This window comes from Ovis aries, chromosome 15 (assembly GCF_016772045.2).
Source record: "Ovis aries strain OAR_USU_Benz2616 breed Rambouillet chromosome 15, ARS-UI_Ramb_v3.0, whole genome shotgun sequence".
Classification (NCBI taxonomy): Eukaryota; Metazoa; Chordata; class Mammalia; order Artiodactyla; family Bovidae; genus Ovis; species Ovis aries.
Genome location: NC_056068.1, coordinates 57,737,429 through 57,751,396, shown reverse-complemented (window position 1 = coordinate 57,751,396; position 13,968 = coordinate 57,737,429). Strand labels below are relative to the sequence as shown.

At 39.4% G+C, this 13,968-nt stretch overlaps 1 protein-coding gene across 1 annotated transcript in view; it reads right to left on the bottom strand.

Annotated features, from left to right (window-relative positions):
• Positions 1 to 13,968, bottom strand: part of METTL15 (methyltransferase 15, mitochondrial 12S rRNA N4-cytidine) — a 230,018-nt gene that overhangs the window by 41,151 nt on the left and 174,899 nt on the right. The window contains exon 4 of the mRNA XM_004016361.5: positions 6,192 to 6,383. Coding sequence (XP_004016410.1) covers positions 6,192 to 6,383 — 192 coding nt within the window. The remainder of the gene's footprint in view (positions 1 to 6,191; positions 6,384 to 13,968) is intronic.

The following is a 13,968-nucleotide window of genomic DNA, read 5'->3' as shown; positions in this document are numbered from 1 at the left end:
GTCAGTTTCCCTCACAAAAACCAGAATGACCCTAACAGTAATACCATATATTACTTCAAAATGTTAACAATAGTGGCGTACACACTCATGACAAAAGTCACCATGGGGTAAAATCTGATAGTTAAACAACACTAAACAGGCCTATATGGTAATTTCAGGTGGAGGAGATGAAGCAATTTGACCTCTGGTCAAATAGAATAAATTATAGTAACAAGAAATAATATTCACTTTGTCAGGTCATTCCAATATACTTTACTTTAGGGAAATGGGTCAGAAATGATAATTGTCAGCTGAGATCTTAATTATTAGAAAGACAGCTTTGCTGATAGTACAGTTCTTGCTCCTGTAGTTATTGTGTTGGATTGGTAGTTGGTACCATACTGTAATGACTTTAAATAATGAAGATCAAGTAGTTTTAAGACCTGTTAATCACAGTGGGATTGTCAACAAATACCTGCATCCATAAATATAACACTGCAAAAAACAAAAACAAAAAAAACACCAAAACAACACTGAGCCTTGCTAACACACCTAGTGCCTCTAGGAAAACACTTTTATTGTTGTCCTTGGCTTGTCCCCTATATCGCCATGACCTCCATCTCTCTCTCTCCTTCTCTGTGTGCACATGTGTGTAACCTTGTTTTCCAGACCCTATTCTTTTTTTCTGGCTGCCATGGTACCCCCAGATCAATGAACATCCTGTAAGGTGGCCTATTTCCATCCAACATGCTTTGCTCCTTCAATAATGGCTTTAAGGATAAATATTTAGTCTGTAGAGTCACATCAACCTTAATTAGAATCACAACTGTGCTACTCATATTATGTATTTGAACCTACTGGGGGCTCAATTCAAACCTGTAAAATGAAAGTAACAATGCTTATCTCACAGAATTGTTCAGAAAACTAAGGGTTCATGCACTTAAGAAATAGACAGCATAGTGCCTGGCACAGAGAAACTCAATGAATGTCACTGTCCTTTCAGTTCAGTTCAGTTGCTTAGTGGTGTCCGAACCTTTGTGACCCCATGAACTGCAGCACGTCAGGCCTCCCTGTCCATCACCAACTTCCAGAGTTTACTCAGACTCATGTCTATCGAGTCAGTGATGCCATCCAGCTATCTCATCCTCCGTCGTCCCCTTCTCCTCCTGCCCTCAATCCCTCCCAGCATCAAAGTCTTTTCCAGTGAGTCAACTCTTCACATGAGGTGGCCAAAGTACTGGAGTTTCAGCTTTAGCATTATTCCTTCCAAAGAAATCCCAGGACTGATCTCCTTTAGAATGGACTGGTTGGATCTCCTTGCAGTCCAAGGGACTCTCAAGAGTCTTCTCCAACACCACAGTTCAAAGCATCAATACTTTGGCGCTCAGCTTTCTTCACAGTCCAACTCTCACATCCATGTGTGACCACTGGAAAAACCACAGCCTTGACTAGATGGAACTTTGTTGGCAAAGTAAGGTCTCTGCTTTTGAATATGCTATCTAGGTTGGTCATAACTTTCCTTCCAAGGAGTAAGCCTCTTTTAATTTCATGGCTGCAGTCACCATCTACAGTGATTTTGGAGCCCAAATAAATAAAGTCTGACACTGTTTCCTCTGTTTCCCCATCTATTTGCCATGAAGTGATGGGACCAGATGCCATGATCTTCGTTTTCTGAATGTTGAGCTTTAAGCCAACTTTTTCACTCTCCACTTCACTTTCATTAAGAGGCTTTTCAGTTCCTCTTCACTTTCTGCCATAAGGGTGATGTCATCTGCATATCTGAGGTTATTGATATTTCTCCCAGAAATCTTGATTCCAGCTTGTGCTTCTTCCAGCCCAGCATGTCTCATGATGTACTCTGCATAGAAGTTAAATAGGGAGGGTGACAATACATAGCCTTGATGTACTCCTTTTCCTATTTGGAACCAGTCTGTTGTTCCATGTCTAGTTCTAACTATAACTTCCTGACCTGCATATACGTTTCTCAAGAGGCAGGTCAGGTGGTCTGGTATTCCCATCTCTTTCAGAATTTTCCAGAGTTTATTGTGATTCACACAGTCAAAGGCTTTGGCATAGTCAATAAAGAAGAAATAGATGTTTTTCTGGAACTCTCTTGCTTTTTTCGATGATCCAGCGGATGTTGGCCATTTGATCTCTGGTTCCTCTGCCTTTTCTAAAACCAGCTTGAACATCTGGAAGTTCATGGTTCACATATTGCTGAAGCCTGGCTTGGAGAATTTTGAGCATTACTTTACTAGCGTGTGAGATGAGTGCAATTGTGTGGTAGTTTGAGCATTCTTTGGCATTGCCTTTCTTTGGGATTGGAATGAAAACTGACCTTTTCCAGTCCTGTGGCCACTGCTGAGTTTTCCAAATTTGCTGGCATATTGAGTGCAGCACTGTCCTTTAGAGATTTTCTATTCCTAGATTTTCCAAACGTCATTCTTGGCCCAACCAAAAAATTCCTGTTAGATTTTTACCTAGCTATTAATTCAACTGCCCAAACCACCAAGTGTCAGAATGAATCTTCTTAGTGATGATAAATTTAGACTCACAGGGTATATCCAGTTCTACCATAGAACATATGTTCAGTTCTACCAGCAGAATCCTACGATTAGTATGGATGTACCTAGTAGTTTTTTTTTTTTCTTTAACCTTCTATTTTTGAATTAAAAAATTAAAAGAGCATTTTGCTCAAATATGGTTCAGTAATTTTATTTTACTGTCATGATAACACTGAATAGCAGTGTAGAAGTTTCCATAGATAAATGGGGCAAAAGGGACAATATTCTGGAAAACTGACAGGCTGCTAGGAGGTTTCAGATGTTGTGTTGTGTAGTCACTCTGTCCAACTCTTTTGAAACCCTACGGACTGTAGCCCGCCAGGCTCCTCTGTCCATGGAATTTCCTAGCAAGAATAGTGGAGTGGGTTGCCATTTCCCCCAGGGGATCTTGCCAACCCAAGGATCAAAGTGAAAGATTGTTGCTAGGAGCCGTGAGTGACGCCAGGATTCTTGGCCTCTGGAGGAGAGGAATTCAATCAGGGGCCAGTGAAGAGGCTTGATCGTTCAGAGCTTTTGTGTAATAAAGTGTTATTAAAGTATAAAAGACACAGAGAAAGCTTCTGACAAACACATCAGAAGGGGGCAGAAACAGCGCCCCCTTCCCAGTTTACAGCAAGAAGTGATATACCTATTCAGTTCAGTTCAGTTCAGTTGCTCAGTCGTGTCTGACTCTTTGCGACCCCATGAATCCCAGCACGCCAGGCCTCCCTGTCCATCACCAACTCCCGGAGTTCACTCAAACTCATGTGCATCGAGTCAGTGGTGCCATCCAGCCATCTCATCCTCTGTCGTCCCCTTCTCCTCCTACCCCCAATCCCTCCCAGCATCAGGGTCTTTTCCAATGAGTCAACTCTTTGCATGAGGTGGCCAAAGTATTGGAGTTTCAGCTTCAGCATCAGTCCTTCCAATGAACAACCAGGACTGATCTCCTTTAGGATGGACTGGTTGGATCTCCCTGCAGTCCAAGGGACTCTTAAGAGTCTTCTCCAACACCACAGATATTAGCAAGCTGCTAATTGGAGAAAGGAAATGCCTCAAAACTGAGAGTGGCACCAGGCCCCTCACCCACAACATGCATTTTGAGATAGCACTGGCACAAGGTGAGTCATCCTGGCCCTTAAAACAACTGACATGAATCTTGAAGAAAGGCAGATTTCCAAGCAAATACACAGTTCATTACATAGCTTAAGAAAAATCTTTCCATAAGAAAAACGCATTGGTTACCTCAAGGTTTGAGAAAAGTTCAGGTGGAACCAGGTAGTGGCAACACAGAAGTTTAAAAGAAACCTTTAAGTTTTGTATAGAGAAGGGGGAAAAGATGTCTGACACTTGTAGTTTGTTTCCTCCTGCTGCTTGAGAGAGAGAGAAAGAAAACGTGCAGTCTAAGACACTCGCAGCCTATTTCTTCCACCTGGGGAGCCTAGCCATCCTGCCTGTAAGCCTCGCAAAACCTGCGTCTTCTGCATTGCAGGTGCATCCTTTACTGTTGAGAACAGGCATTCAAATAGTAGAGAAGCTAAGATACAAAACCTTTCCCTCCAAATTCAAAGTTACGAGATCTTGTCATTCCTCCTGAGATCACCTGCTTACAAATTACCACACTTAGGAGAGAAAGAAAATAGTAATGTAAGTAGCAATCTATTCATTACCTTACAGTGAAGAATCCAACTGACAGCAGAGCTAGACCCACAAGTCCTTGTAGCTCAGAACTTCTTTCTTCTATATATAAACTTATTATAATCTGAAAGCTATTGCTGAATTTGGGACAGTACAGAATAAACTATGCTATAACATTTCAGTGTTAAATAGCAACAGGTTAAGAAAGCCTCTTGTATCCATCTTCAGCGAAGGGAAATATCAGCTTTGCTTTTAGGATTTGACTGGCCAGATTTATTGGCTTGGACTCCCTCTTCCCATAATACCACTTAGATTAGCATTAAACATATTTTCGTCTCTAACTTTCCTTTTTCTATGAAGTCATGTGAACCAATTTCTCCTTTCTGAATGCCATGTAATTCCTTCAGATCTGTTAACATATCTGAGTAGTCTATGCTATCTACCTGGAAGCCATCCTGCTTTTCAAGATATACTGGCTCAATACTATTCTTACCTATTACATATTGACTTAGAGTTTAATTCTCAAGGGCTTGTTTTCATGTTCTTAGGGAAGAACCTCAGAAACTCTTGATTCACAGACTACAGTTGGATGATGATTTTACACTAACAATATGGGGATTTACTACTACTAACTCAAATCTTTGTTCATTGTATTTTAGAAGGCATTCTTAGCAAGACACAGGAACAGCAGAAATTTGCTTGACATTTTATTACCTCTGCCCAACAACCTCAATCTCCAAACATGAGAAGATATTTGACCTTTACTATTAGTCACTGGTCTTTAAAGGATTTTTATTATTTTGTTTTATGATCACATTCTTCATTCCATGAACACCAATTTGTGCAAAAGAGGGTATAAGGTGCAGAACAAAAAGGTTCCAACAAGTATGGGTCACACTCTAAGTTAGCAGGTCATAGCAAAACATGGGCAACAGTCTATGTAGTCTATGTGTGAATAATTTCCACGAGATGAAGAAGTCTGTGGGGGGCAAAAGTCAAAGTCAACTCAATATTACATTGTTGACTTAAATTGGACATTAAACTTCTCATATATAGGTCCTTCTGACAGACTGGAAAAAATGCTGAAAAATCTATGTTTCAGTACAAATGTTTGTGCAGGTCTAGGACTGCAGATTAGTAACTCAATAGTTTATAAATCTAGATATGAGAAAGTCTAATGTTCTTTTTAGAAAGTAAGCTTCCCAAATATATGGACCATGATACATAATTTGGTGGTGGGGTTGCATAAAATGAGAAAAAAAAAATGTTTAAGCCTTGTTTTGTAGATGCAGGCTATTCAGTTCCTGGGCCAGAGTTGGGCATAGAGACAAGTGCTAATCTAAGCTTTTATAATTATTTAGATTTAAAAGAAGTTATCCCATGCTTTCCTAGAATGTGACCCTCTTTGTGGTTATTTAGTATATATTACCTGTTTAAATGATGGAAAACAAATGTAATTCCAAGGTGGTGAGGAATGAAGAAGAAATGGAAAGCTGTCTTACACATAGCACTATGTCTGATTCAGTACCATATATTTTAGATTCTCCAGAGAAGGTTGAAATCTTTGTGACTGTACAAGAAACTGGACAAAACACACAATTGCTGACCTCTGGAATCTTGCCTTTTATGCAGTATTCAAAAGAATATGGATTAAGTATAGTCCCTTTTACTTTTCACAAAAGGAATAGTTGGGTCTGCACCAAAATGCAACCATTGTTTCTAAATCAGATTTATCAATATTAGAAGCCTAAAAGATCATATTGTATCTGTAAAAAAGAAAATCAATACAAAAGTTATCCTCTTCACTATTTTGTCTAAAGACAGCAATGATTTTTCTTTTAGAATCCCAAATCTAGTGAAAGACTGAAGACTATAATGAGTAGCAAACAAAACTGATTTATTATGTATGGATGGTGTTAGGTGTGGGCGTGTAATGGGAATTCTACAGTCTTAAAAGGAAATTAAATTCAGAATGTTTTTTGAGAAATTGATTTTTTGCTGTGAGGAGAAAAATGCTTTATCAATACTCACCTGTCACCATCCATTCTCATGTCCAAGGGGCCATCCTTCCGAAGGGAAAAACCTCTTTCAGGGGTATCAAGTTGCATGGAGGAACACCCAAGATCCAAAAGAACTCCATCCAAAGTCCCTGGCTGTACTCCAGCTTTCATTAGTAAGGCTTCTGCCTGGCTGAACTGGCCTAGGATGGCTCGGATCTGTTTACTGGGAATAAGACCAGGAGATGGAAAAAACACTTCTGTTATATTAAAGTCTTTCTTAAGGCCCAGGATCAATGAAAAGGTGCACACTCTATTATTAGCTTATTAAACCAATATATATTTACTAACTGCCAGTCACATGCTCTGCACTATATAAAGACATTTGGATAAGGAAATTGTATCTTTGGTTTCAACATCAGAGGTGGGTTAACATAAATTTATTCCTGCTAATGAACACAATTTATTTACACCTGTGTGAAGATATAGAAGTTAATGAATTAGAAAAATTCCCTTGTCAGACCAGTCCTTTTATTTTTTTCGTAAAAAAAAAGAAAATAAGGTTCTTAAACCTATGGGCTGGGAAACATATGCCATTCCATCAAAGGAACAAACCCTTGTGCAGTGTTTGTGGAAGTGGAAACTGGTACAGGGACTATGGAAAACAGTATGTAGGTTCCTCGAAAGATTAAAAATAGAACTACCATATTATCTAGCAATTCCATTTCTGGGAATATATCCAAAAGAAATAAAAACACTATGTTGGACTGATATCAGCACACCTTCATATTCATCACGGTATTATTTACAATAGTCAAGACATTAAAACATCCTAAGTGTCCATCAAAGGGAGAGTGGATAGAAAACTTGAGATACATATGTATGTATTTATAAATCTACACACATATATGTATACATATATTATTCTTCAGCCATAAAAAAGAAAATCTTGCCATTTGTGACAAGATGGATTGCAGCATTATGCAAAGTCAGAGAAAGACAAACACTCTATGATCTCATTTATATGTGAAATCTTGAGGGGGGGCAGGGTGAAGGGGAACTATGCTCGTAAAAAACAGAGAGCAGACTTGTGGTTTCTAGAGGTGGTGGGTGAGGAAATGGGAAGGTGGTCAAAAGGTACAAACTTATGGATAAATAAGTACTAGGGATGTAATGGACAACATGATGATGATAGTTAATACTTATTTATGTGTAGTATTTATGAAAGTTGTATTTATGTGTATTTCTCTTGTATTTATGAGATGATGGGTGTTAGCTACACAACGTGGAAATCATTTCATAATATATGTAAATCAAATCATTGTGCTGGACACTCTAAACTATATACTGTGTTATGTGTCGCTATATAATTACTATCTCAATAAAGCTGGAAAAATAAATTTATCCTAGTAAATAAATTTAAATATAGTATGTAATAAAAAAGAAAAAAGGTCAAACATCTTCAAGACAACCATTTTAACTTTCTCCATATTCTTCACATAATTCAGGATAGAGGAGCTATGCAGCTGCACACTTGAAGACTGAAACTATGGCTAAAATAAATGCCTTCTTGCAGAAATTATGTTTTAGCTCTCAGCAGGGATTTTGAAGTGAATGGAACATTCAGAATCAACAGACAGGCAAGGAGCTGGGATCACCTTACAACTATATTAATTCTCCTTCCTACACAAAGTGAGATGCTGCCTTCAGGGTTCTACAGAAGCCCAAGGGCAACTGGCACGCATTTTGGAAGGGGAAAGAGAAGGGCAAAAAAAAAAAGGTCAACACTCCCAAGACCTCATTCTTCCATCTACAGGTGTGTGGAGTAAGTGTGGAATTCAACAGTGTTGGGAATTCATATTTATTAGATTTACTTATATGTGATGTTGTTTAAGGAGAATTTCACAGCTCATTGGCAATATTTTTCTCAAATTTCAATGGAGAAAATGATTTTCAAATTCACTCACCAAATATTCACTGAATATCTGCTATGTGTCAAACATTATGCTATTCTGAGGTATACAAAGACTAATAAGGCATGGCTGTCTGAGCTTTCAGTTGACACGAAAAGATGTATAAATAATTTGCAAAACAACCCAATGGGTGCTAAGAGAAGAGAGACAAACAAACTGCTACTTCTGTATTTGGAAAATATAAAAGTAATGCTAATACTAGCATCGAAAACAGAAATAGTAGAATCTTGGGATCGGACAGCTACTCACAAATCACTTATTCCAATTATTTAACTGATGTTTCAATCTTTTCCCTTTCCACCATCACTGCTGGGGGGCAGAGTAGGGAGGAGACTCATTTAATCATTTTTCATTCATCCCATTGGTGAGGAAGGGATTTCCATTCTAAGATTATGAAAATGGTCAAGCAAACACTCGACACTCAACAGTGGACAGATGAGATTGACAGCTTATTAATCACATCCATTCACAGCTCAGGGGAGGAGGACACCAAATGCAGCTACACAGGTGCTACATTCTGGAACAGAGTGGACTGGCAGCGGCTTTGGGAAGCAGATGTTATAGTATCAAGAGAGTGGAGTGCCACATGCCCACAAATGAATGTGTTGGCTTGTGTGAATAATCCCATGGGCTGGAAGGGAACCGAAACCTGCTAATCGGGGATAAGCAGGTATTATGCCTGATCCCTTCGATAAGGAGTGTTGTTTGGTTAGGAGCCTTCTCAGTGGAAGCACAGTGGGGTAGGGAACTTGGGGTTAGGCTATTCACAGTTCTTCCAGTTTGCCCCAGATGTCAAGAATATATCTGGGTGTATTCTTGGTTTAAACTTTATGGCTTACATCACGGTCACTTAGCCTGTGTTTGAACATTCCCAGTAATAAAAACTCACTACTGTTTGTTGTTTTGTTTTGGTCAGTTGTTTTTTAGTTAAGTTGACAGCTGCTGCCTCACTATTTCTATAACTTTTGTCCCAGGTATCAGCCCATGGAAAACAATTAAAAACCATGGCAGCCTCTTACACATCTATTGTTAGCTATTGCAGTGATATTTGTTGGCTGCCTCTGAGTTGCCAGTCTCTCTGTTACAGAAAATGAAAGTGTGAGTCTCTCAGTCATGTTCGACTCTTTGCAACCCCATGGACTGTGGCCCTCCAAACTCCTGTCCATGGAATTCTCCAGACAAGAATCCTGGAGTGGTTTGCCATTCTTTTCTTCAAGGAATCTTTCCAACCCAGGGATCGAACCTGGGTCTCCTGCACTGCAGGCAGATAGATGCTTACCATCTGAGCCACTAGGGAAGACTCTGTTCCAACAGGACCTCAAAATTTTTTTTGAGGTCCCGTGTATTTTGGGAGAGACTGATCATATTGATGCTGGTTTATATGTCAACTTGGCTTGGCAAAAGTACCTGATGATTTAATAAAACACTGTACAGGTTTCTTTAGATGTGGCTACCATTAAAATCAGTTCCATCTAAGTAAAGGATGGGCTTCCTTGGTGGCTCAGTGGTAAAGAATCTGCCTCCAATGCAGGAGAAGCTGATGTTCAATCCCTGGGTCTGAAAGATCCTCTGGAGGAGGGCATGGCAGCCCACTCCAATATTCTTACCTGGGAAATCCCATGGACAGAATAAAGGATATTACTTTCTGTAATATAGATACGCATCATCCAATCAGACGAAAATCCTTGAGAGCAAAAAATGAGGTTTCCAGAGGAAAAAGAAATTTAGTCACAAGACTATAGTATTATCTCTCATCAGAGTTTCTAGTCTGTTGGCCTACCCTACCATTTTCCCATAATGCCAGTCAATTCCTTGAGACGTGTGTGTGTGTGTGTGTGTGTGTGTGTATCTCCAACTGGTTTATTTCTCCTGATAAGCTAATTGGCACACTTGACCCTATGGCCCTATAATTTATTCTAAGATTGGCAAGTGTCACAACTCTGGCCAGTAAGGTACAAGAGATATTTCCCAGGGATTTGAGGGAAGAAAATTCTTTTCTTCCAATGAGCTATGGGAAGAAAAATGTTTTTTTTTCAGACTCTCACTTAATATGAAAAAGCACATAGCCCTGATCATTGACAGCAGATATCTTGACTCAAGATATAGAGAGGGTTGAAGCCAATTTGGCAAAACTCTACAAAGCAGAGAGAAAGATTAAACAGGCCATTAGACTGACCTCACCTAAAATCCAACTTGTCTCTGAACTTTCGAGTTAGCTCATAAATTACTTTTGTTATTTAAAACCAGTTTGATTTTTCTTTTACTTGCAATGGAAAACATCATAGCTATCATGCTCCTCAGGTGCTCATTTCTCTACATCATACACCTCGTGTCTTCTGCTATTTTCCATACAAAAGGTCTTTTACCATGCTAGATGCTGCTGCTGCTAAGTTGCTTCAGTAGTGTCCGACTCTGTGCGACCCCATAGACGGTAGCCCACCAGGCTCCCCTGTCCCTGGGATTCTCCAGGCAAGAACACTGGAGTGGATTGCCATTTCCTTCTCCAATGCGTGAAAGTGAAAAGGGAAAGTGAAGTCGCTCAGTCATGTCTGACTCTTAGCGACCCCATGGACTGCAGCCTACCAGGCTCCTCCGTCCATGGGATTTTCCAGGCAAGAGTACTGGAGTGGGGTGCCATCGCCTTCTCTGACCATGCTAGCTACTCATTTCTAAACGTGTCCCAGTTGACCATGTCCCTCAATCTGAACTCCATAATGATCAGCATGAAATAAATTCTTGCCTCTTTTGTTCTAGTTATGATATTAACACAGCTCAAGATCAAAATGACTTTAGAATTGGTTTCACACTGTTGACTTATACTATCTAAAACTGTTGTACGTGACTACTAAGTCTGTTTCCTCCATATTGTACTGTGTGATTTTGTTTTGTTAATTATTATAGATCTAGTACAATTTCTAACCTACTATTTTCTACAACCAGGATCAAGTTATTATCCTGAACTACAGGCATCTTCTTCACACTGCAGCAAAAGCCTCAAACAAATCACTACTGCCAAGTCTTAATTCCTTAGGCATTAGAGCCCTGTTGTTTGGTTGCTCAGTCATGTCTGACTCTGCAACCCCATGACTGCAGCATGTCAGGCTTCCCTGTCCTTCACCATTTCCCAGAGCTTGCTCAAACTCAGGTCCATTGAGTCAGTGATGCCATCCAATCATCTCATCCTCTGTCATCCCCTTTTTTTTCCTGCCTTCAAACTTTCCCAGCATTGGGGTCTTTTCAAATGAGTCAGTTCTTTGTATCAGGTGGCCAAACTATTGGAACTTCAGCTTCAGGATCAGTCCTTCCAATGAATATCCAGGATTGATTTCTTTAGGATTGACTGGTTTGATCTCCTTGCAGTCCAAGGGACTCTCAAGAGTCTTCTCTAACACCACAGTTCAAAAGTATCAATTTTTCAGTGCTCAGCCTTCTTTATGGTCCAACTCTCACATCCAAACATGACTACTGGAAAAACCATAGCTTTGAGTATACAGACCTTTGTTGGCAAAGTAGACTAAAGTATAGCCCTAGCCTACTTAAAGCTAATATATATATTTTTAAAAAAATAACATCTTATAGGAGATGTTTGCATTCTTGGATGCCCTCAAACATAAGTGTTTAGCACTAACATTATGATAATTTTAGGCTTGACAAAGAGTAAGTAAGAAAAATATAATTCTCACCATAATCATATACAAGTATAAAAATATCATGTGGGGAGATAATGTACCATGAGGCAACACCACAAAGGAAGTCATGTGTTTAAGGCAGAGTTTTCTGATGCTCAATCAATTATGTTTCTAGAGTTGGATTATTCTCAGAGTGAAGAAATCATCTAAAAGTTTACCAACCAACTGTCGAAAACTTAATCTTAACTTCAGACCCTGGGGCATTATTTCACATATGCAACAATAATGAGGTTAATTTTCCTGGATAAACAATTCCATGCTCACTTTTTTCTTTCCTTTCTCCCTCCCCCACTTCCTCAGGTCCTCTCTCTTCCTTCCCTTCCTCCCTTTTCTTCTATTCAAATTTTGGATTCTTAGTATTTCTGCATATGTATTTTACAAGTGTTATATTACAAGTAACAAAAAAATGTGAACTGGCCAGAGAGGATCACAATATTCACAAAAGCAGAGCGAAACCAGTACATTTAGCCATAACTACAAATACAGAATTTGTTTAAATCATTGTCATCATTTGTCATTACTTTAGGATCCCTAGGATGTAAATACAGTGTTGCTTGTAACTCAAAGCACATGTTACATGAGAAGGATTCTACAGTCCAACCCCAAGAAAATAAAGGCACTTAGCAATAGTGTGTCAATAATACCCTGGTTGCTGGAAGCCATTTTTGAGGCTTTGACTATGATAAATATTGGCAATCTTGACTGGCAAGTCATCTGTACTTAGATTACAACTCTGGGTCTGTCTTATTATAAAGGACTCTAGTACATACTGAGGCTGGTGATTTAAGAGTAGCTACTACACATTCTGTATTTGATTTAGAATTGAACATGGAACCTCATCATTCCTCTAATTGCATAGTTTAATGATAGGAGTTAAGGATAGATCTGTTGTGTTGTTGCTTAGTAGCTAAGTTGTGCCCAGCTCTTTTGTGACCCCATAGACTATAGCCTGCCAGGCTTCTCTGTCCATGGGATTTCCCAGGCAAGAATAATGGAGTGGGTTGTCATTTCCATCTCCAGGGGATCTTCCCAACCCAGGGATCAAACTTGTATCTCCTGTTGTCAGGCAGATTGTTTACCACTGAGCCACCTGGGAACCAAGGATAGATTACCCTACACATTATAAAAGTGGACCTAGATTTTTCCTAGAAGAACAAATCATTTACCAATGAAGGAACTGAGATCTTAGACATGGATATGGAAAGAGATTCAGGCTTGAAAGAATAGTTAGCAATGTAATTTATTAGAACTGGCTCAGTCACTAAAACTGAGGCATCAAATCAGGATCAGCAACAAAGGCAACTTAATGTTAAGTCACCTATGCTGCATACTTGGGCCATCATCAGTCCATTATCAGAAGCCCTGTGGTGAAATCTGAGAGTACAGTGAGCTAGCAGAGGAATATGCAGAGAACTCTGTTCATATGGAGCAGACTCACAAGCAGAACAATGTAAAGAACGGAAGGAAACACACATTTCTGAAGAAGATACTTAAAGTTCATTTCAGGGTTCACTTCATCATATACTTTAATCATTCATTTTGCGTGTGCATTTCCCGGGCATATCCAGGTGATAACTTCCATAATAAGATAAGAGTAAAACACAACCTGTTTTTTGGGGGGTGGTGGTGGTGATGGTTTGATTACGGTAGATCCAAGCCCTTCTAACATTAGTATCAGTATTAACCCATGAAATCCCAGGGTGCTACTTGTTTTCCAGTCGTTAAATTTTATTGGTCTGTAGGCAAAGAGCAGGGCCCTTGGCTGCTTTAATCACTTCATTAGGCAACCCTCAAGCAAGGAAGTTGGAGGGAGCTAAACCAGTGGATAAAAGTATAGTTCCTATTTGGGCAATGGTAAGAGCAAACATTTGTGGAATGCTTTCCATGTACTAGACCCTGGGCTAACTGCTTTATACTTATTAAATCATTTCATCTTTATGATAACCCTATGAGCTAGGTGCATTATAACACACACTTTACAGATGAAGAAACAGGAGGAGAGAATGAAGCCAGTGACCCAAGGCATATAGCTAGTAAATGGTGGAATTAGAGTGTAAACTCAGTCCAGTCTGGCTCATGTTCTTCACCACCACACTGTAACCTCTCAAGCTTCTATTTAGTGCTATTTCAGATCTCAAATTCTTCACCA